This window comes from Medicago truncatula, chromosome 5 (assembly GCF_003473485.1).
Source record: "Medicago truncatula cultivar Jemalong A17 chromosome 5, MtrunA17r5.0-ANR, whole genome shotgun sequence".
In the NCBI taxonomy this organism is placed as follows: domain Eukaryota; kingdom Viridiplantae; phylum Streptophyta; class Magnoliopsida; order Fabales; family Fabaceae; genus Medicago; species Medicago truncatula.
Genome location: NC_053046.1, coordinates 9,713,854 through 9,737,514, shown reverse-complemented (window position 1 = coordinate 9,737,514; position 23,661 = coordinate 9,713,854). Strand labels below are relative to the sequence as shown.

The window sequence follows — 23,661 nt, the reverse complement described above, 5'->3', positions numbered from 1 at the left end:
TATATTGGGCCCCACGGTAAAGAAGAACTGTAAAGGAAAAAAATATAAGAAAAACGCCCAGCAACGCCCAGCAGGAGTTGAACCCTTGGCCAAGCGGTCTTGCACATAACGCTCAACCACTGAAGTAGTGTTAACAGCTTGTCAAATTCTCGCTTTCAGCTCTATATAATACTTACAATAGGACCTTACATATAAAAAAAATATATGGGCCCCCAAAAATTTGAGGCCCAGTGTCGTCGCCCAGCCCCGACGGGCTATGGGCCGGCCCTGACAAAGTGCATTTGATGAGTTTGACATTACACACTTAATTAAGTTCTCTCTTTTTTTCTTCATCATGTTCGTCAAGAAGCTCGTGGAGAAAGCTTCTATAATAAAGAAGGTAAGTTAATATCGATTTTCCCTTTCACCTTTTTCTGATCAAACTGCATATTTCTACTTAATTGCTTACATGTTTTTCATATATCATACTTTAGTATTTTCTCTTTTCTTGTTGATTAGTTCTTCGTTTAATTTAATTCTCAAGTACTTGTAGTATCAACAATATATATGCATATAATTTGTCAATAAAAAACAATATATACATATTAGTGTGTGTTTGGGAAAAATTGAAAGTCACAACGAACTCTCCAGTTTCTAGCTTTTGATATTCACACGATGATATATTAGTCATGGAACGTAAGAATGCCAATCTAAACATGGAAACAAACAAGCCATAAATCAATAATTATGAAAGATAATTTTGCATCTAATTCATTATTCAAGATTTCCTAATAGCACCCAAACATGATTTCATATGATATTTCTACAACATTTTATGACAACTTTTGAATAATTTTCTCTCTTATACTCACATAAGAAGAGAGAAAAATAAAATTGTCAGAGACTTGTAATCAAATGGTTGTCCAGATATCCTAACTATAGTACATTTTACATTTCGCACGGTCACTCACTAGTCAAACTACTTATAGCGGATTTTCCAATATTGGGTAATATTTGCTGGTATTTATAGCTAAAATTATTTTTTAGGAAAAATAAATTTCTTTTAAAATAAAGTGCTTCTTCATGCAATAATTGTAATTGTATATCAACTGAATAATTAATACAAATTGATTTTTTTTCATAATTTTTTTTTGGTAGATAGACGAAATGACAAAGCCATTATAAACTTACAGACACAAGTAGAGGTACCGGGGTTCGAACCCCGGTCATGGCATCTGGCCTATTTCGGCATTTTACCAATTGAGTACCGTATTTTTTTTCATAAATTCTATTACGTTATATAAAAATACATCATAATATTAATATATATTGATATAAAGTTACTAAAAAAACAGATAGGGTTTTTTTTTTAATGAAGATTGCTTTTTTTTAAATAATTGAATGAAAGATTAGTTTTTTTTTAAAAGAAGAATGAAGATAGTTGTTTATTTTATTTCGTGAGTATTTTATTAAACTACCTGTGCCATATTAATTCATTGTGGATACATGTTTTCTGCATTCCTTTTTTTTTTTTTGGAATGTTTTCTGCATTCCTAACCCCCTTTGTTTGGAGGAAAAATTAACATCATGTAGTATAATAATACTAAATGGACCTTCAAAAAAAATACTAAATGGAAAGAAAGAAAGAAAAAAAAAATCGTCTTTTTAACCTAAATGAAAAAAGAAACTTCATCTTTCCCAAATGATTACTTCCACCGGCATATCATGTATAAACTTTTTTCAGTCTCTCATCATTGGGACTAACTCATTTTTATAAAATCGATTTGTAAGGTGAGAAATTTTTATCTTTATAAACTCTTATCAAACCTTATTTTTTGAGTTTTACTTTTTTCACCCTGCTGCCTTCTCGCGCGTCCTGCAATATTTTTGAAAATACCCCTGGTCCGAATTATATAATCCAGACCAGATTGTTAGTGATTTCCGGACCAGATTTATGTGCTTTTTTGCGTCTTTCTTTGATGTCAAGGGTCTCTGTTGACCGTTATATGAACCCCCACACAAGCTGCAATGTTATTGCAGGGTTCATATGAACGGTCAACAATGACCATGACACCACAGACACCTCTAAAAACCTAAAAACATTTGAAGAAAATGGAAGAAAAGAGGTGAAGTGAAGAATGAAGCTATTTGTTGAAGATGGAAGTCTATTTATAGCCTAAAAAAAGTCATAGGTCATTAGTGCAGTCAATGAAAACGTGTTGGTGGTTGTAACCGTCCAAACCTACATCAATGACTCTCTTTCAAAAGAATCCAATGTTGAAGCTTTCCAGATTATACATTCCGGAACTTCCTTAACCCTACAAGAAGTGTCAACTTTCCCTTGTCGTTCACCATTATCGTATTAATCCGGAAAATATATTCCGGAAATCAAAAGTGCATTCCGGATTTTATTTTCCGGAATGCATTAGTGTCATGGTCGGTGCTTTGCACCACATGTTTTTTGTCGGTGGTCAAAGTCAAAAAACGTGTTTTACCACGTTTTTTGACTACATTTATGACCTCCCAACCGTTTTTGACCCACCACCTCCCTATAAATAGCCTTCCAAACCCCACAATTTCTCACATCATCCTCTCCCACTCTTCTTCCTTCTATAACCATGGTTTTCCATCGTTGGTCTTTCATAGATGTGGGCCTCGTTGAAAACTTTCAAGGTTTGTATGAACGGTCAATGAGGATGGAACCGTGCTGCAACAAAGTGCGGGTCATCTGGGGGTCATGTGGGTCAGTGTGGTTCTTAGCTTGGTCTGTCTTGACGTAAGTTTGAGCACCCCCTACCTCCCTCAGAGGCATTGTTTTCTTCTTCTCGCCCTCCTCTTCCCTCCTCCTCTGGTTGCCCTCCAATGGGAAACTACTATTATGTCATATCACATAGTAGTGGTTAGGCTCTTAGGAGATTAGAATTAGGCTCTTAGGAGATTATAAATAGATTTAGGATCTTTTGTAATAAGCTTGAAAATTATTATATTGTTCATATATTAATAAAATGAGTTGTTTTTATGTTTGTGTCTTTTTATTTCTATTTTTTATTTTATTTGCATTTTATTTTACGAATTGTAAAGTTTGAAATTGTAAAAGTTCTGGAAAAACACTATTCTGAATTTTAAAATTCGGATACATTTGCAAAATTCTAACATTGCAATCTGGAAAACGAAATCCGGACCCGGGGTAAAAATGGAGGAAAAAAAATAGGTCGCGCGAGGAAAGTCATAGGGTGGAAAAAGTAGTGCTCTTTTTATTTATGTGGGATTTGGATTTTCACAATAGTTGTTGATGTACAATAGAAGTTACAAAAAAAAATGATTATTTAAAAAAAATAAAATCGAATGGATTAATTTGTAAAGAGAAATGATATATGTACAACCACTTTATGACAACTTTTTAACAATTTTCTCTCTCATACTCGCATTATACTTTTATTATCTCTCTTCCTTTTTCTCTCTCCATTGTTTTTGACCAATGAAAAAGATAGAAAATAGAAGTTGTCACAAGAGTTGTATCATATGGTTGTTCAAATATCACTACTCATTTGTAAATACTTTGACATCAAGTCCATTTGCATTGTTTAACGAGGTATTGGCTACTTTGGTTTGTCTGAATGCTCGCCCAATTTTTTTCTTAATTAAAAGGTGTCTTAGAAACTTTTTGTAAACTACATTTGATTTCGATTCTCAAGCAATATGTGACTTTGTGCGATTTTTTTGGTCTAAATGCAAGAATTAAAGGGCACGTGAGCTTAGACCCCAGCCTTGTGTGTCATTGTTCTGACCTCAAATATGATAATTTATGACAATTATTCATCTACTTGTCATATTTTTTAAATAGTTTAGAGACAAAATTGAAGAGAGGGTGATAATTTAGATGTTAAATTGATGGATTTACTCAAAATCTCATATTAAACAGAGAACTAGAAAAAGTGGTATTTCATTTGCAGCTAGAAAACAAAATAAAAAATCTCAACTGTGTATTTTCTTTGCAGCCGGGTGGAAATTCATCAAATGGATTAAAAGCTAGTGATGTTGATCCACGTTTGGTATTTCATCATGGTGTGCCATCAGGTGCTACCAAGTTTACCTGTGACAATATTCACAACATATTAGCTCTTTCTACCAAGTATGTTCATTGTTTACATTATCAATTTTTTTATGTACACATGTGAATTAAATTGTCACAACTATATATTTTCTTGAACTTATGTTTGAAGTTGATTTTGTATGACATTTTTTATTTTAATTTTGAAGTGATGGGAGGATTAAATTATTTGGTAAGGATAATGCTCAAGTCCTACTTGAATCTAATAAGCTGGTGCCTAGCAAGTTTTTACAGGTTATTTTTTTCTATCCCTTTCAAATGTCTCATGTTTTTTATGTTTTGAAAATGTGTTTTCTAGGATATCAAATATGTTTGTCTAATTAACAATACTATGGTGTTTAATATGCATGCACAGTTCATCCAGAATCAAGGCATCCTTATAAATGTCACCTCAAATAACCATATTGAGGTAAGTATATATGCATATGAATATGTTCAAATTTGTTATACAAAGACCAAGAATCTGGGACATAGAATTACATTGTTGATATTTCATTAAAATCATTATCATTCATTAATTTATCATTTCACATTTAGGTTTGGGACATAGACAAGAAACTGTTGTCAGACTTGTACATTGTTAAAGAAGAAATCACATCTTTTGCAGTCATTCAGCATAGCCTCTATATGTAAGTAACACGCGTACTTCGAAATAAAATATTGTGGAAGAGTAAATAATCATTTGGTAGCTAAACGTGTGAGGCGATGTCAGAATTGTGTTTGAATATATTGAAATAACAAAAGCAGGTGTGTCTTATAGACGAATTGACTGACATAAGATGCATTTGAGAATCAAACTAACTAATGAAAGACAATTTGATGACCAAAATGGCTGATGAAAGTCGCATTTAGGTATGTTGGTGCATGTCTGAAATGAATTGGCGGTAAGTTTAGCGGAATCACGGCAAGCCACCATGGTTTTGGCAAAAGCTACATTTTAGAGCTTCAACAAAATCATGGCGCCGTGAGTACTTTGAAATTTTGATACATTCAAAGACTATTGTGACAACACATCACACATGTAAGGTCCAAAATGATTGTTTACTCCATTGAGAAATTACATTTTTAAGGAGCATCAAAGGTTATGAACATGTATCTGCTTGGCAGGTATATTGGAGTTTCTACTGGTAATATTTCAGTTTTGAAGCTTGATCAAAATTTGCATGTGGTACGGATGAGTTACACTATACCCCTCTCTGCTTCTATTGGTGAGATGGGATACATATTTTGGCCTTTTTTGGCCCTTCTCCATTCACTTGTTACAATTAAATCTTCCTTTAGAATATATATATATATATATATATATATATATATATATATATATATATATATATTGTCATCTAAGTTCCTTGATAATTTTCTAGGGAATTCAACTGAAATGTTTGATGATACTGTTGTGACACACATATTGCCTCAACCAGCAGCTGAAAGTAAGAGGTAACCTGATCCTGCTTTTACTTTATCAATATTTTGAGTTCAATATCTATGCACTTTAGACAGAAATCCAATCACATTTCAAATAACCTTAAATCATAATATTATTTTCTAAATATTTGTACAAATACCTACATGGTAAGATGTAATTGTATATATCTACAACATATATAATCAAGTTTTATTCAACTAGTCTACTTCATGACTCAAACAACACTATGTGATTGGATATGTGTGTAAAAGAAAATACCCTGTCAGTGTTAAATTCATTTTTTGTTTATGCAACACACAAATCAAACTTCTCTTCTTCAATGTGTTCAATGCAGAGTTGTCATAATCTTTAGAAATGGCCAAATAATATTATGGGATATTAGAGAAAGCAAATGCATTTTCAGAACTGGTGGAAATGTGTCACAGCAGCCACTGCATAATGAAGCAAAGAAAGTGTCTTGTGCATGTTGGGTGTGTCCTTTTGGAAGCAAAGTGGTTGTAGGGTACAACAATGGAGAGCTCTTCATTTGGAGCATCCCTTCTCTAACCACAGGAAATAACTCAGCTTCTTATTATAGCACCAAAAACATTCCTATGTTTAAATTTAACTTAGGATATAAATCAGAAAAAATTTGCATAGGATCAGTAAAATGGATATATGCTGAAGGAAAGGCCAGTAGACTATATGTCATGGGAGCTTCTAAGTCAATGCAGGTATTTTAATACTTCGCTTACATCATTTAATTAATGCAGCTTGATCAAGTGTTTATATATAAGCTCTTTCGAACAGTGCTTTCTTACAAGTGCTTATGGCAGTAGATAAGATCAAATAAGAAAATTCAAACAAATCCTTAATGTGTACTGATATGATTGTATGAATCAGGTAGTGTTGTTGAACGATCATACCGAAACTCGCACAATTAAGCTAGGACTGTATTTATCTGAATGCTGTGTTGACATGGAGATCATATCAACCACAAATGAGCAAAGCAAACATAAACAAAATTCATTGATTTTGCTTGGGAAGTCAGGCCGTGTATATCAGTATGATGATAGTTTGATTGAAAAGTATCTATTGCAAGGCCAATCTAAGTCCACTCCCTCACTGCCAAAAGAAGTTATGGTGAGGTTGCCACTTACTGATTCAGGCATCACCATATCAAAATTCATCTCCAACACCACTGATGTGTTTTATGCTGCAGATGAGGTAATAGGGTTGTGAGACTATTCTGTTACTGGATCAAATTCTTTTATCAGTGTAAAAAAGTTTTGCACTATCAACAAGTTATATGTTTGGCTTTAAAAGTAGTAATGATAGAAGTCAAACGTTTTTAATGATCTGATAACTATGATAGATCGACAATGTAAAATATTTATACTAACGATGTATATGAATTGTATCTTTCTTTAATTATCATTATTAGATTCCTCAATGTATTATTCATTTGAGATTTCTTTCTCTTTTTGGTCACAGTATTATAGTCAAATGATCAAAAGTTATCCACAGCTTATTCCAATTGAAACAAATCACAAAGATGGGCTTAACCTGAGTTCTGCCAACTTCACTGGATTTTCAAACATTAAAAACTTGTACATAACTGGACACCATAATGGAGCCATAACATTTTGGGATGCATCATGTCCCTTCTTCATCCCAGTTTTGCAATTAAAGCAGCAGGTAATGTTTTAATCAAAAAATATTGATTGGTGCTCAAATGTTACCTTTATTACTTTAAGTATACAAAAGAAAACTATTAGCTTCTTCCGAAATATAAATACTATAATTTCAATTTGTTGTTGGACAAATTTTGATAATGAAATAGGCTTTTAGTATTTATTATCAGTCACTTGTATGCTTAGCTAATAAAATCTTGATTGTACTATAGTTTCTTGTATTTATTATCAAGTGCAGATATTATCTTTCCTGTGTAATTAAAGTCTAAGAACACGTACTTTTTTTGGCTCATGATTATTCTCTCATTCATCTTAATGCAGAGTGAAAATGATCAATCTTTAAGTGGTGTACCATTGACAGAATTATATTTTGACATCAAGTCTCTTCTCCTGGTTTCTGGTGACCAGAGTGGAATGGTGAGGTTAATTCAACAATGAATGGCTAAAAATTGATATTCTCTTTTTCGCAAATTTTCAGCAGCCTTGCTTATTTTATATTATGCATGATATAAACATGATTTACAGGTTCGTATATTCAGATTCAAACCCGAACCGTATGCCTCTAACAGCTTCATGTCTCTTACAGGTATTTTAAGATTTGGATTTCGCCCTGTAAACGTGTCATGTAGTTATTGATCTTGATTGTCTGGTCTCAAATCTAAGATAAAAGTTATTTAAATACGATTTGGTGAAGGTGTAATATAAACCAATCGATCTCATATTGATGGCTGAGATAAATTCATGTGTAACTACGTGTATTTTAAAATGCGAGTATTTTATGTACAGCATGTTAGTTTACAACTTGTTTAATCAATTATTGATCAACTAGCAGAGTTCACACTTCTGTTTATAGTGACTTGAATTTCCATTTCTCTTTTGTAGGAGGTACAAAGAATGTAATCCAGAGTGTGAAACTTGTAAAAACTATTGGTGCTGTAATTTGTATGAATATAGATCATAGCACAAGGCATCTTGGTGTTGGTTCTGATCAAGGAAATGTGAGATACTTTTATAGTTATTAACTTTTCTAGATATTAGAATCTTTTACTTGGAGTTTATAGTTGTTTATTAGCTTCACATTACTAATTTTTGCAATGATTTATCAATTTGTTACAGGTTTCAGTTATTAACATAGATGGTCCATCTCTGTTGTATCAAAAACACATTGCAAGTGAAATTTCTGTTGGTATCATCTATCTGCAGTTCATAACCTGCAGTGTATACGGTTTCGCAAAAAACATCTTAGTAGTCGGAACAAAGGACTCGTCTGTTCTGGTATTGGATAGTGAAACCGGAAACACACTGACCACTGGAACTGGAGCTGTTCGTCCTAAGAATCCATCTAAAGCTCTATTTATGCAGATTTTGGGTAAGAGTTTGCAGAGAGATAAATTATTAAAACACACTGATATAAGTTATCAATGATCTGAATGCTTATTCTGTTTAGCATTCAAATGTCTAAACTATTTTTACTATGTTGTACAGATGGACAGTGTGAACCAATTACAAGATCAGTTAGAAAAGATAGCTTGGATTTGAGAGAAGGGAATCATGTTGACAGTGTAACAACAAAGAATTTGTACATTTTGTTGTGTTCTGAAAAGGCTTTATATATCTATTCATTTGAGTATGCTCTACTGGTATGGTGTTCTTTATTTCTATCCTTATGAGTTATAAGGAACCAGAAGATTAGCTAGTTGAAATTACTCTCTATTGTTTTAGGGAATCAAAAAGGTGCTTTACAAAAAGAAGTTCTTTCCTTCTTCCTGTTGCTGGGCATCAACATTTTACAGCGCCTCTGATATTGGTCTCGTACTACTTTTCACCACTGGAAAAGTAGAATTAAGGTAGTGGTTCTTTCTCATGTCTATGCGGAAATGGATCCCCTACAGCAGTTAAACAGTACAGTGACTGTGAAGATCGAAAAATCTAGAAAGAAGTTTTGTCTCACATACAGAATCATATATTCATGAATCCTCCTGTATCCTAAATCCGTAACAGTCTCACATTCTTAATTTTATGACAATTGACACATTGTTTTTAACTATTCTTCTTCATTGATTTAGGTCTTTGCCAGAATTGTCTTTGATAGTGAAGACTTCAATTAGAGGTTTCACTTATTCACCTCCGAAATTAAAGTCGTTTTCTGACAGCCAGATATGTTGTTCATCCAGAGGAGACCTTGTTTTGGTATGACTGTATCTTTCACTAGGATATCAAGTTTCTAATACTTATGAAATCAAATTAACTCAAGGCAAATATACAGGTGAATGGTGACCAGGAAATTTTTGTTTTCTCATTGTTGGCCCAGAGGAACATTTTCAGGTATATATAGTTAAAGAATGGAACTGAGAATCTTGTTATCAATCTCCTGCAGTTCAAATACTTATTCCTGGCTATAATAAATAAAATTAATACTGATGATAATGGTAGATTTGCAGTCCCATTACATAATGTTTGACTTCATCGTAGGCTCTTGGACTCTGTTGGCCGCATTTACAGGAAGGAAAGGATGCTATCACAAGCAGAGCTTGTTCCTAACCCGGTCATATATAAGGAAAAGAAGGTTGACAGTAACATCTTAATAACTTTTCCAATTATATCTATCATTTTTATAACAGGATCTATTTAATCTTGTCTATCGGCAGAGCATATTCAACTCCGTCATCAAAGATTTTACTGGCGGTAAAGAAAAGCATATACCCCTTATGGAAAAAGAAGATCCTAAAGAAAGTATCGAGGAACTCTCTGCAATATTTTCACGAGCAAATTTTTCAATGGATGCCAACAATACAGTAGATGAAAAACAGCCAGAATTAACCTTAGGTATAACAATGCCTCAGATATGTATGACATACAGGAGAAATTTGTGTCTTGTGGAATAGCATATAGATACTTGAGTTTAAAGTATTCTCTTTTCCTCCTATGTAGATGACATCGATCTGGAAGATCATAAAGAAATACGCAAAGAACAAAGCATATTAGGAGCTCTTAATAAGAAGAAATTGGCTGGCAAATTTCAGGCTCTAAAAGGTTTGTGACGATGAATTCAATTTTAAGTGAATTATCGTTTTGTATGTTCATATTTCACCTAAGAATTAAGAACTTGAATAGATGCAATGAAACATGAGGCCAGTAGAGAGGATTTATACAGAGGTCAGGATCTTGTTATGTACACCCTTCGGTCACTATTATAAGCAAAAATCTACTATTTAGGTTCATTTATTGAATGAACCTAGAAAGTAAATTTTTGCTTATAATAGTGACTGGAGGGTGTATTCCAGTACTCGTGGTCAAATTGATAATAATCTCTCATGTTTTGTCCTTGGTTTTGTGGCAAAATGCACATTTAAGGCTGGAGTGAACTGAGTTAATTTTTAAGCATAATGTTAATACTTAATGAGTTATATCACTAATGAGATTCTGCTTTTTAACCATACTATGCTCAGTGCTACTACTACTAACCACAGTAGGCTGGTGATAAATATAATAACTCTAGTATGCTACTATAATTCTGGCATGATTTGTATTTAATTGGAGAAATACCAGTTAAGTAAAATACGTTTTGCCTACCAAAAAGAAGAGAAAAATGAAAGATGGTAAAGAGTTTTACTATATATTAACTAATTTTACTGGGTATCCAATATACAGGAAAAGTGAGAGAGATGAAGGGCAACAACCAGAAAGCATCAGATAAGGAAGAGCAGCAAGATGAGAAAGCTGGTGCGGTCAATCAAATTAAGAAGAGATATGGATTCTCTTCGTCGTCGAACGTAAGAATATGTTTATCACATCCACCATCATTATAAGGCTTGTCTTGCATTCTACCATGTAACAGTTCACAAGCAAGGCACCTCTTTACCCGTGATTGTTAATGCAAATGTAGTTAAGATTCATCATTATCAATTATCAATAAGCTGCAATACACAATTCAGAACTACCATTTTAAGATTTTCAATCAGCGTGAAAATGATAGTATATTGCAAAAGAATCAACTATTCACAAAGACTTGTTTGTTCAAATACAACTTTTTAATTTACATAAAATCAAAAGTATACTGCGACACATGTGATGACATATACTTAAAAGTTAAAAGACTATTACTTCTTTCTGAAATATGAACACTAATTACAAATCTGGCGCTACAGGAAACAAGGGTTGCTAAATTGGCAGAAAGCAAGCTGCGGGAAAATACAAGGAAGTTGCAGGTACCTTATATGTCGACGAAGTCACAAAAATGTTGCGGTATGTCATTAGCTCGTGCAAACTTATGCAAGAAGAAGAAGAAGAATGATGATGAAAATTCCAAGATATATTGTTTACATATTTTCTTATAACTTGGCAGGGTGTTGAGCTACGTACCGCAGAGATGGAAAATACAGCAAAATCATTTTTATCAATGGCAAAACAAGTGCTTCAAAATGCTGAACAGGACAAACGAAGTTGATAAGACCTGGTAGGTAGTAATGTGCAATGTGGTATATTATTTTATTTTCCTTTTTCAAATGTTTGTATATTCTTTTTAATATTGTGTATGTAAGTTTGCTCAAATTGTGTTTGTATTTATACTTAGTTTCTCATTTCACACTGATGCAAAGCTAAGATGCTGCCAGGGATTTTAGACGTTATGTTGTAGTATATGTGTTTCATAGGTCCTAATTCCTTTGGTATTTACGGCTCAACAAACTCACCAGCCTACAATTTATCTAAAAGAAAAACTAATTTTGCTTTATTTATTCTGTGCAAGTTTTGCTTCTTTTTAAACTAACCTGCTCCATTACTGTCATATGTTGCAGAGTAGAGAAGCTTGATCGTTGCAATTAACGCTCCCTGAAGTAAAGATGACTAGCTACAACAAACAGTACAAATAAACAGCAATCGCTCCTACTTTAGGTCATGCAATATATTAAGACCCGTGACTGATTCAAGGACGTATATGAGTCATTTTTTCAGGAATTTGTAAATTAAAATATTATAAGCTTGTATTCATATTTTCTCTCTTTTCTCACTCTTTGGAGAGAATAATTATTTTGGTAGAACTGTTTTCACCTAGGAATATTTACACATACACACAATAGCAAATTTAAATGCCAACTCTTAAACATGACAGTTAAAAGGTTACATCCAAATTGCATTGAGATTTTCTACTTTTATTTCACTAATTGAAATATTAGCCCATGGCCATGAGTTGTGACAGATGTGATCCCTATCACAACGCAATTAGAACTTAAAGAAAATTCCACATAGCATGAGTTCAGAAGACAAACTTTGCAATGACTAATGCTTTTTCAACAGATCTTCCAAAAGTGACCGCATCTGTTCTCTAACGGCATCTCTGTTGCTAACACTCAATGTAAACAAAGTTGCTCCTGCATGATTCTTTAACCTTGCAACTGCCAAAATGTAGAGAGAAAATTTGCAGGTTCAGCAAATAGGGGGCTTCAAACATCAATTGATCTTCCAGATTTCTGCCTATCAAATCTCGTGACAGATTTGTTCCATCTCGATTATTTAAAGAATCAAGAAAAGAAAAAATGGCTCACATCAAGAAAGAAATTTTATGTTTGAAAAGGGGGGGTGAAAGTAAGGGAAATTTACCTGCAGGTATATCTCTGCCAAATTTTGGAACTGGAATGGAAGCCAAAATTGGAATATTTGACTCCAAAACTTTTAGAACTGCAGGGAAGAACGACGAACTGTATAACTCCATCTTACCAACTTCGTCAATGATGAAAAGATCAGTGTCTTCTCTAACCTATCATTAAGTGAGTCTCTTCAAATTTCAAAGACTGATCTAACATATGGGAATCTGCAAATAATATCTCTGTATATCCTGAATGACAAATTTACACTCAGAAATGCAATGAAGCAACTCAAGAGCAGAGCGCAAATAGCGCCAGTTCTGGTCTCACCATGTTACATATCCGCTAAGAACTTCCCAATCAAATAGATCTCCCCTGGCTGGCAATCTCACCGGTGAAGTTAGAGCTCTCTAACAAGCGATGAGGGACGAGGTTGCCCGGGTCAACGGATCGAAGGCAGTATTTAACGTTCCCACCTGCAACTACGAACTAGACCCTTCTCCCTAAAGATCCCCGCTTCCTTACATGCAGATTCACCTTCCTTCCTTTGAATCGGGCATTGTAATATTTTTATAGGCATTTAAATGCCTGCTAGAATGGCCATATATTGTACAAAATATGCATCTATTCTCCACCTACGGTGACTATAATCTTTTAAAGATGAGAAAAATACGTAAGCAAGACATCGGTGCCAAGCAGTACACGAAAGCAAGCTCACCTGCAACTCGAGCAGTGCTAGTGACTCGAAAGATGCAACATCAACTTTATACTTCCCAACATTAGGCCATCTGTGAGACTCTTGGCTGCCAATGTCATTAAATAATACAGTTTAATCAAATAAACAAAGATCTTAGAACTAAACAATCTAACCGATGAAACCGAATTCATGCAGGGCCGAGGTTGTATGCTCTGCTGCCACATGAAGTAACAGCAGTCAGCACATATCGGTCCTTGGATCAATACTTTTCATATTTTGACTTCACCAAACCAAATTACAGATATAAATTTCGAATTAAAACCGTCAAATCTTAACGAAGCGGTCTAGATGTACTAAGTTCTAACTGCAGTGACTAAATAAAAATGTGATAGATGATCATATAATATTTCAATCACCCTTTTAGTCGATTTTAGAAACATTTCATAATTTCTGAAATTTAGAAATGAAAAATCAGTCTTCCCCTCCCTTTCCTTCCCAAACATAGCCTAAAGAGTATTTTAACTGCATTTACTCAAATTTGGTTATGTAACAACATTTTTAGAAGTACCTAAAAAAACATCTCAAGTTTTTTTTGTGCTTGCTAAAAGCATATCCATAAGCACCGTCATCACCAAGAAAAACAAAATATCATTCCTACTAGACCCTGTTTTTATAAATAGCTTAATTATGTGTTTATCAATAAGCACTTATCCATAAGTTATTTCTGTAACAAGAGATAAAATAAAGTCAAACTCATTTCATATAAGCTACAAGTTGTTTTCATAAGTTATTTCTATAAGTTTTCCCAAACAAGCATTAAGTACTTAAACAAGGGACTGAAAAATAGAACCTTGAAAAATTGGAGGATGCAAGTGGGCAAGTGCGACCATCAAGAGTGACAACTTCAAAACCAACCCTCTCACCTGCAACTCTAACTTCACCTACAAACAAAACAAACCAATGAAAAGTTTTGGGAATTTGTGAAGGGATGGTGTGAAGGAAAGAGGAAGAGACGCTTACGTGTGTAGAAACCCTGAACCTTAAGTGTGGGGTTTGAGGCTTTGAGGGATTCGAAGACTCTCATAATAAGAGTGCTTTTTCCCACACCCTAAAATCATTTTAATAAATTATATGAATCATGATTAATGATTGAAGTGATAGAGATTTCAAAGAGAGGAAAAGTTAAAATTGATGGAGGAATCACTCACCGGAGGACCTGTCACTAGAAAGCATTTTCCAGTACCAACCATTGTTTCTGTTTCTCAACCTTCACCCAAGTGATGAATATTTTTGTCTTATGATGGAACTTAATTACATTTTTTATTATAACTAGTTACAAACCCGTGCTTCGCACGGGTTGAATAACATATCTTGTAAAAAATTTGTTCCAAAGGAAAAATGAGCAAATTAATGAATATTGCACAAACTCGGATATTATAAATGAATCATTTTTATTGTATTTTTAAAAAAAACTTTGTTATAAAGAAGAAATGAGCAAATTAAAGGAAATATCTGCATTTTTCTTAAGAAATTGTTGTCGTTCATAAATGTGAAAATCAAGCAAGCATATTGCACAAATCTCAGCTATATGTACATTTCTAAAACATTTACCAAAGCATTATAAAGATTTGATGTGGGAAAAGAGCATATTCTATTTTGTTCAAGAGATTAGGAAAACAACTTTATAATTAACATGATACTAATTGGAACCAACGAAGGAACCAACAATGTGCAGATTAACGTTACATAATAGTTAGGTTTATAAAAGAGACTACAAGTGTCATAGACTAACAAAAAAGAGATTTTTGCCAATATTTACATCAGATAAAATGAAAAGAACAAATGGCATCCCAAAGACAAGATAGTTTACGATTACAGTCCAAAGCGATACGCCAAAATAGTAGAAGTTCAAATAGTTCAGCAGCAAAGATCTATTTTGGAACAACTCGAACGTGCAAGTTCTTCGGTGACTTTTCGAGATCAAAGATGAGCTTACCATCTTCTTCCATGACACGTTCTCTGCAGAAATTGAACCACTGCCCATCCAAGTATTTTTCATAGCATGCTCTTTTGGCGGTAATGAGGCGACACTTATACTTTCTCTGTGTCTGGTCATCAATGAGAATGTTTGTTTTGCGCTTTTCTTTCAGAATTGTTCTTGACACCTTGTTTGGGAAATGCTAAACACGGAAATAACTGCAATATTAGTCTAATGCATATTAACATGGATAAGATGTATGCGAATATAGTTACATATAATTTATAAAATGAAGGTAGCATGATAGATTTTAAGCTAAAGAAAATGTACCATGACTTCTAATTTATCTTCCTACTATCTTCCTATAAATTCTAGATAAATGCATGCATGTAGATTATATGTACCCCGTTGGCCAATTAACATTGTTGAAACAAATGGAAATTAAGCATCACTCCCAGATATTCTCATGCATAAGGAAATACATCTTTTAGGTCATTATCAAACTTATACAAAATCCTATCATTTGATGCTGACAAATTAGAAAATAATACATTTTATCTTTCAACACAATGTTTGTACACGATTTCTTTCCCGTCCCAATTGGCGTTGGCTTGACAATCTCATGAAGAAACCCGATGATTTCTCAAAAAAATAAATAAATACATCTATAAGAATATTATAATCGGAGAAAACACAAAAATAAATTAAAGTACATAACTATACCATATAAAACGTAACTATACCATATAAAACGTCAGTTTTGAATTTTTCATCTTGAATTTCCTTAAATGACTCTAAGCGAAATTCATGAGTAAGAACGTTGGTTAACTTGTCATACTTCTGCACCTTTGTACCAGAATAAAAAAAAAAAAAACAACCTTAAAAGAATTAAATGCAATGTCATTATCAAACACATGACAATTATACAAATTATAAGTCTTGTTTTCCTCGATCAAAGCCTTCCAATGCTCCAATTCTCTATATCGAGTTATTACATGAACTCGATCACGCTAAATCCGAGAAAGAAATAAAAAAATATAAATAAATCAAAATGTACACTAATAAGTAATATTGATAAATCATAAATGAAATTACAACAAATCTTAACTAACTCATCTAACCTTTGCATCACAAATAATGAGCTTCATATGTTGATTCTCATTACTACCAGTCACAATCCAAGAATCCAACACTACAAATCCTATTTTTCAAATGTCCAATCATTTTTGAAATCCTTAATGTAATCATAATCCCTTGACATTGAAAGTCCTATATGGAAATAAAATAATACATCATTTAATTTTATTCACTTTGTTCATTCTGATATCGGAAGAAGCTAACATATTTCTATGTGATCAATTTTTGTATCATCAAATCAACCTGATCTTAAATGCACGAATTTCTGGACCTCAATGATATGACAATTTTTTTTTACACCAATCAGCTTTCGTACGGCTCAATGTATAGGAAAGAATAAACCAAATATGAAAACTGTTACAACTTTAGGATTACTCAAAAAACCTAAAATAACTCACATGCATCAATTTTTTTCAACTACAGTACGAGAAGCTAAAATAACAATTGTGTCAAAATCTTACCATGAGCTAAAATTCAATCATCATGATCTCTACTATACTCCACATAACAAAGGAAGATTTTTCTATAGCCATGCAACATAAAAATTTATGGTACATAATCCACTAACAATTGGAAAGAAAAAAAAAACTCTTAAAATGCATAATCGTGAAAAAAGGAAGAAAATCACCTATGATGAAGCAAAAACTAAAACAGTGTCAAAAAATGAACCCCTCAAGCCATAAAAATCAGTCAACTCAAGTCATGCATGGTCTCAGAACCATGAAAAAAGGAAGAAAATGACCTCTTAAGAAGAAGAAAGCGTAACAGTTTTCCCATCCGAACTCTGCTACCGTTTGACCAATGGTTTTTACGGTCTAAATGTTATTTCAAAACAAAGTTAAAATAAAGACCTTTAAGAAAGAATCTAAAGTTGTTTGGTTTCTTTGTTTTCTTAATTTTAAAGCTATTTTTAAGTTAAATGTTCTTTGCCAAAATATTGTACAAACTTTGATTTTTTTTTTTATGGTGTCCGTGGTTCGAACCCCGGACCTGACATATATTTTTGCATTGTTCCTATCAACTGAGTTAAGCTCACGAGGACAAAACTTCAAATTTATTATGAATTAACATAATAAATAATAAAATGTTTAAAATATTTTCTGAAGGCTAAAAATGTTAAAAAATAAAAGATATTTTTTTGACAAATACTATATTTACTCAATAACGTTTATTTTGTGTAACATGAATACAAATTTGTATCATCATATAAATGACTTGTTAAATATTTGAATAGGAGAAACAGTTTAAGAAACCTGAAATAATAACATAAATAATATCAAAATAGTTAGTTTTTTCTATTTCAATTATACTCTATAACAAATTTTGTTATAAGAATACCATATTTTTTGTGTCTTTCAAAAATATAAGAATTTATATTATATGATATTATGCTTGTTACGTTGTTGGTGTCATGGAAACAAATATGTTTAATTTTTTTGAATAAGAAAAAGATATCCATAGTTTGTTATAATATAAAGGTGCGATATATATATATAAAAGTATAATTTTTTTAGGCATTTATACCTTTTTTGAAGAAAAGACATCTACAATTTTGCTCTTAATTAAAATCAAAATTTAATAAAAATAATCATACGCGTTATGCAACGCCAAAAGAAATTATAAGCATTAGCGTAACAAAAAACAGACACACATAAATATTACTCTAAACGCTAATGTGTGTGTGTGTATTTTAGCGAGGTTGGAGAAAGAAAATAAAACTATTTGAAAAACGTGAATAAAAATATTTGTGAGGTTGTGATGATTAAACGATATTAAAATGAAATAGATAAGTGATAAAAAGATAATAAAATTCCTTTAAAAAAGGTAATAAAATTAAATGGAACCTCCTTAAAAAAAAAAAATGAAACGGTTAAAAAATATTAAATGGAAGAAAAACACATATTGAAATATAATATTTAAAAAAAAAAGAATAGGTTCCCAACATAAATTGAAGAGAGATGCTTGTGAAATAAATTGTCGAGAAGTAGTTTTTTGAAGTAGCATTCAACAACTTTTGGCCATAGCTCATTTCCATTCAATTTTATGCATTAAAAAAGTACATTTTTAAATAATTATTTAATTGATATTTTATTTGGCCTAACTTCTCCTTAAAAATGTAGAGAAGTTGAAAAAAAAACCGAGTCAAACGGTATCTTAATATCCCACAACGATAGTGTAGAAGCAACTGAATTTGGGAGAAAAAAATTGGAAAATAGTTAAAAATAAAAAAATTGAAAAATAGTTAAAAGTTTTTTAAAATATAAAAAATGAAAAAAGATAAAAAAAAATAGGTGAGGTAGCACTCAACCAAGCAACACTAAAAAAATTATATGCATTCGCGTAACAAAAAAACAGATAGACGGACGTAAAATATTACTCTAAACGTTAATGTGTTTGTGTATATATTCGCGAGGTTGAAGAAAGCAAATAAAAATATTTTGTATTATTAAATGACAACGTGAATAAAAATATTTGTAAGGGTGTGATGATTAAACGATATTGAAATTAAATATATAAGTGATAAAAGAATAATAATATTCATTTGAAAAAAAGATAATAAAATTAAATGGAACCCCCTTAAAAAAATTAAATGGAACGGTTCCAAAAAATAAAATAAAGTTAAATGGAAGAAAAAAAACAAATTGAAATATAATATTATAAAATAAAAGAAAAGGTTCCCAGCGTGAGTTCAAAAAAGGTGCTTGTGAAATAAATTATCGAGAAGTAGTTTTTTAAAGTAAGATTCAACAGCTTTTGGCTAAAGTTTATTCCATTCAATTTTAGGCATTCAAAAAAAATATTTTTTTAGTAAGTACTAAATTGATATTGTGTTTAGTCTAACTTCTCCTTAAAAATGTAGAGAAGTTGGAAAAAGCCACGTCAAACGATACATTAATCTCCCACAACGGCAATGTAGAAACAACTGAATTTAAGATTATTTTTATTATTATAGAATAAATATAAAATAAAAAAGAAAATAATATAAAATAAATAAAAAATAATTAAAAAGAAAATAATATAAAATTGGATGAGGTGGCAATCCCCAAAGTTAAGAAATTATGGAATTACCAAATTGCCCCTTTTAGGGATAAAATTGTAAATTTATATTGCATCAATTTTAATAAATAGTTAGTAGACAAGGGTATAGAAGTACTTAAGTTTTATAATTAATGATAATAATAGATATTATGCGAAAAAAATGAATTTGGTTCATGGGAAAAAGAAAATTTAGATATATTGTTGTCGACTCGATGATTAGTCTCATAGTGGATTCAAATGATTTAAGTTTTAAAGATATTTTGAGACGACTATAGTATGTTCCATGAATACTTTGCACCAATAATATGTGCATTTCGACAGCACAACATACTAATTTATCAATATAACTAAGATTGATTTAAGAGTTCAATTACTTTTATTTTAACCAAAAGAATTAGAGCATTTTCTTAACCAGCAAGATAATAATGCAAGGTGAAACTTGATAAAATAAATAAATAAACTGGAGATTATTATTAGCTATGAAAAGAGTAGGTCCAGAATGTGAGCAGCTCAGTTTGTTTATATCCTAATAAACATCAGTAAAATATTTAGATGGTTGGATAAAAAAACTGACAATCATTTAAAAATTAAAATTGATATCACCTCTATATCATCCCTAGAGTGTTTCATGAAATTCACCACTTCAGGCCATTTGTATGATGGCATTTTTCTAATCCCTGATGAGAGACAATCAAGCACAAAAGCCAATAGAATCACAGATACACATCCCAATGGAATGTAACCTTGATCTATGAAACGCCCACCATCAATAATAATGCATTTGTTATATGTTTTTGAGCTTCAACAATGATTTCAAACAATTTCTTATTTCCACATCATGGCAAACTTAACCTTTGAAGAATTCTCCAAGCCTCTTAGGATGCTTTCACACTTTTATGCTGAGAACTAAGGAGCAATCCACACTGCTAGACCCAACTTTGGAGCAGAAACTTAAACATTAGCCTCAAACCACATGTGAATTTGTTGTGGCTCTGCTATGTGTAGTTGCTAATTTGTGTATCACTTGTACAGAGCAATTGGTACTATATTGTAGCAAAGAAACTACCCTTCATATAGATGACTAAATCGTACAAAACTTAATGTACTTTATATGTTGCTGATATTATTCTTCTTAAAATGTACAGTACTCTTTGTGATCATAAACACCCATAATCTACTTAATTCAAATCCAAACATGCATCTCAAAGTTTATTATGCTCACAAAAAGTACATGTTAACCGACAAACAACACCAAGAGCATATAAGTATGTTACCAAAGTTTTGTCCATGAAACTATATTATTCACTTCTAGGCATCAAGTAGACAAGACAAGTACTAATTTGTTCAACAAGGCGTCAAGGCCTCCTTCCTCAACCCCTTTCCAAGTACAGTCAACATTTATCAACAATCTTGACTGATTATCATTTCAGATTTCACTAATCCCGTTTAGTTTATTAGTTGCACGAGTTACCTACCTAGATATTTTTATAAACTTGTAGCTGGTGCTATATATAGACTCTCATTTACATTCCAGTGAATCAACTCCAATTTATCTTCTTTAATTCAAGATTACTTGTCCTTATGAAAAAATACAAAAAACTTGAATGTTGGCCAAAGCTTGTATTCTAGTATAGAATATAATGAAGAAAAAATAAATACCTGCGAGTTTCAACTTTCAAGTAACTACGTGTTTGGATATATAAGCACGATGCAACATATAACATAACTTCACTGAATAACAGCATTCAATTGGTAGAAGATAATCAACAGAATGTACCATAACAAACTGAGTCTGTATTAATAATAAAGGTGGGATTTAAGTACAGATCATGAAGCTGAATCTACACTTAAACTATGCGCTAATATAAACCTAACAACTGTTTGTTCATCGCAAAACAGCTTTGGATCTAAAAAGTTTCCCAATTACATTCCAACCTATAATAATGAAAATTATTCTATTGCAGTTAATCCTACGCTTCTTCCTTCAGCACCACCAACCTTACTCCTCATCCTCCTCCTGAAAACATAAAATAATGAAATCAAAATTCAATATATAAAAACCTAAAAAATCATAGAATAATACAAACAATGAGAAAAATCTTACATCATCACCATCCTCATCATCATCATTCACTTCAGACTTGGACTTCTCAGATCCTTCTTCCTCCGAAGCATTCTTCTCAGTCTAATGCACCAAAATTAGCTCAAATCAGCAAACACGAGATATAAATCCAAGTAAAATCAGAACACGGAAAAATCAAAGTCACAGAAAAGTGATAAAAGTAATTACAATTCCCATATTGTAAGCACGCATTGTTTTCTCATACTCCTCCTTCAATTTATCAGCCTTAGCAATGAATGGAGCCTTATCCTAAAATACACAAATCACAAAAACGACTTTAAAATCAAAACTAAGAGAATTAGATTAATTTCCTTCGGTGAAACAGAAGCAAAATTCTCACAGCATCAGACAGAGCTTTCCATTCCTTTCCACCGGCTTTCCCAACCTGATTCAAATTCACCGTAAATCACGTTAGAAAACTCAACGTTCAAAATTTCATAAAAAGAAAATTCAACCGTAAAAACTAAATAGCGTCAGAAATCTCACCACAGCAACGGACTTGTTGCTTGGATTCTCCTTCTTGAACCTCTCTCTGAACTCAGACCTAAAAATCACAACAACAAAAAAAATCATCAGAATCAAATCGAACTTCAACGGAACACGTTCGTAACGTTTTGAACTTCACCGAAACGCAGAAAAACAAAAGGAAAAAAAACAAAACAAAACTCGTCAAAATTAAATCAAACTTCAACGGAACAAATTCGTGAACAATAAGCACCGATTCCAACAATTTTTAGCACCGAATCTTACATGAAAACGAAGAAAGCACTTGGAGGCCTCTTAGGCTTGTTAGGATCCTTAGCTTTCTTCGACTGCTTGGTTCCAGTACCTGCGCCCTTGCGCTTCAACCTAACAAACAAAATCAAATCAAAAACGTTAGCAAAAACTTCAGATCTAACAAATAAACCAATGAAAATCACAAATCTCGAAGTCGGAAGAAGAATCTCACCGGTTATCAGCAGGTTTGGCGTCGGAAACAGCTTTCGGCATGGTGAAACGGTGATTGAACTTCGAAGAGAGAGAAAACGGTTAGAGAGAAGAAGAAGAGAAAGGGTTTTTGAGAGTGAAGATGAAAATGTGAGAAATGAAAGAGCGTGAGTGGGTTTTTGTATTGAGAAGGATAAAGAGGGAAATTGAAAATTGAAGCACGGGTTTGCGCGGGATAATGAAATATTTTTGTGCCACGTCAGCGATCCGCGTGCTTTCGAGCTAGCTTGTGTTTTCTTTGTGAGAAGAAGTGGACGTGTTTTGAGGGTTGAGGAGTTGTGAAGTGTACACGTGAGGGTGATACGTGTGGTATTTGAACGAAATGACTGTTTTGGGTTTTGAGATTTTGGGAATTTACGAAGATGATTTGCGTTTGATGCACCGCTACAAAGGGAAATTTGAAGGCTACGCTCGTAAAATCGGTTTTATCTGGAATGATATTTCAAGGTATTTTTTCCTGTTTGCAAAATTATGTTGTTCTAAACTTCTAATTTCATATCCTAAAATAAATGATCAATTAAAAAAAATATTGCATTCTGATGGATAAAAAAATTAAAATATTAAAAATATATATATAAATGATAAAAATAATATATTTTTTTATTTTAATTCGCATGATATGGTGTATTGTGGATCTGGGATCTAACATCGAGGCTCGACACTGATTGGATTATAATTTTGACCTAAAAAATTATTTGAAATGATAAAATTTGATTAGATTTATTTGATTTGATTATGCGACAAAAAGTTGAAACATATCATGAATCAATGATATTAGAAATGACGATTGGATGAAAAGAAGCATTAGAGAAACATTACCTCAGATTGAGAGTAGTTTAGGTTATCAACATCAGGGAAAATTGAGACGAGTCGACATCTTACCCTTCAAAAAGTCGTCGATTGGAGCATCAAAGTGTTGAGCTTAGTAAC

At 32.3% G+C, this 23,661-nt stretch overlaps 3 protein-coding genes across 7 annotated transcripts; 1 reads left to right on the top strand and 2 right to left on the bottom strand.

Moving 5' to 3' along the window:
* Positions 1–334: 334 nt before the first annotated feature.
* On the top strand, positions 335–12,053 carry LOC11407835 (uncharacterized). 2 transcript variants are annotated; one of them, XR_005646380.1, is made up of 25 exons: positions 335–379; positions 3,978–4,111; positions 4,240–4,324; positions 4,446–4,499; positions 4,628–4,719; positions 5,198–5,298; positions 5,455–5,527; positions 5,851–6,229; positions 6,399–6,722; positions 6,990–7,193; positions 7,511–7,606; positions 7,715–7,775; positions 8,072–8,187; positions 8,306–8,558; positions 8,675–8,829; positions 8,912–9,036; positions 9,256–9,379; positions 9,456–9,514; positions 9,662–9,755; positions 9,838–10,015; positions 10,121–10,222; positions 10,841–10,962; positions 11,338–11,434; positions 11,535–11,645; positions 11,986–12,024. XR_005646380.1 is itself a non-coding variant. In XM_024785293.2 (25 exons), exons 1-24 carry the CDS (start codon positions 335–337, stop codon positions 11,634–11,636), a joined length of 3,138 nt encoding a protein of 1,045 aa, XP_024641061.1. In that variant the 3' UTR covers positions 11,637–11,645; positions 11,986–12,053. The 2 variants fall into 2 exon arrangements, 1 of the variants encoding a protein (XP_024641061.1); XM_024785293.2 differs by having other exon boundaries at positions 11,338–11,397; positions 11,986–12,053.
* A 96-nt stretch (positions 12,054–12,149) lies between these two features.
* On the bottom strand, positions 12,150–14,816 carry LOC11411926 (cancer-related nucleoside-triphosphatase homolog). 4 transcript variants are annotated; one of them, XM_003612317.4, is made up of 6 exons: positions 14,677–14,815; positions 14,489–14,576; positions 14,319–14,409; positions 13,490–13,574; positions 12,788–12,944; positions 12,150–12,582 (listed from the first exon to the last, which is right to left on the bottom strand). In XM_003612317.4, exons 1-6 carry the CDS (start codon positions 14,716–14,718, stop codon positions 12,467–12,469), a joined length of 579 nt encoding a protein of 192 aa, XP_003612365.1. In that variant the 5' UTR covers positions 14,719–14,815; the 3' UTR covers positions 12,150–12,466. The 4 variants fall into 4 exon arrangements, with proteins under 4 accessions (XP_003612365.1, XP_024641063.1, XP_013453589.1 ...); XM_024785295.2 differs by having other exon boundaries at positions 12,181–12,691; positions 14,677–14,816; XM_013598135.3 differs by having other exon boundaries at positions 12,181–12,661; positions 14,677–14,816.
* Positions 14,817–21,382: 6,566 nt separating this feature from the next.
* On the bottom strand, positions 21,383–22,854 carry LOC11407325 (HMG1/2-like protein). Its single transcript, XM_003612314.4, has 7 exons — positions 22,694–22,854; positions 22,495–22,593; positions 22,231–22,288; positions 22,085–22,129; positions 21,913–21,993; positions 21,727–21,807; positions 21,383–21,639 (listed from the first exon to the last, which is right to left on the bottom strand). The coding sequence occupies exons 1-7, from the start codon at positions 22,732–22,734 to the stop codon at positions 21,622–21,624; spliced, it is 423 nt and encodes a 140-aa protein (XP_003612362.1). The 5' UTR covers positions 22,735–22,854; the 3' UTR covers positions 21,383–21,621.
* Positions 22,855–23,661: the final 807 nt, after the last annotated feature.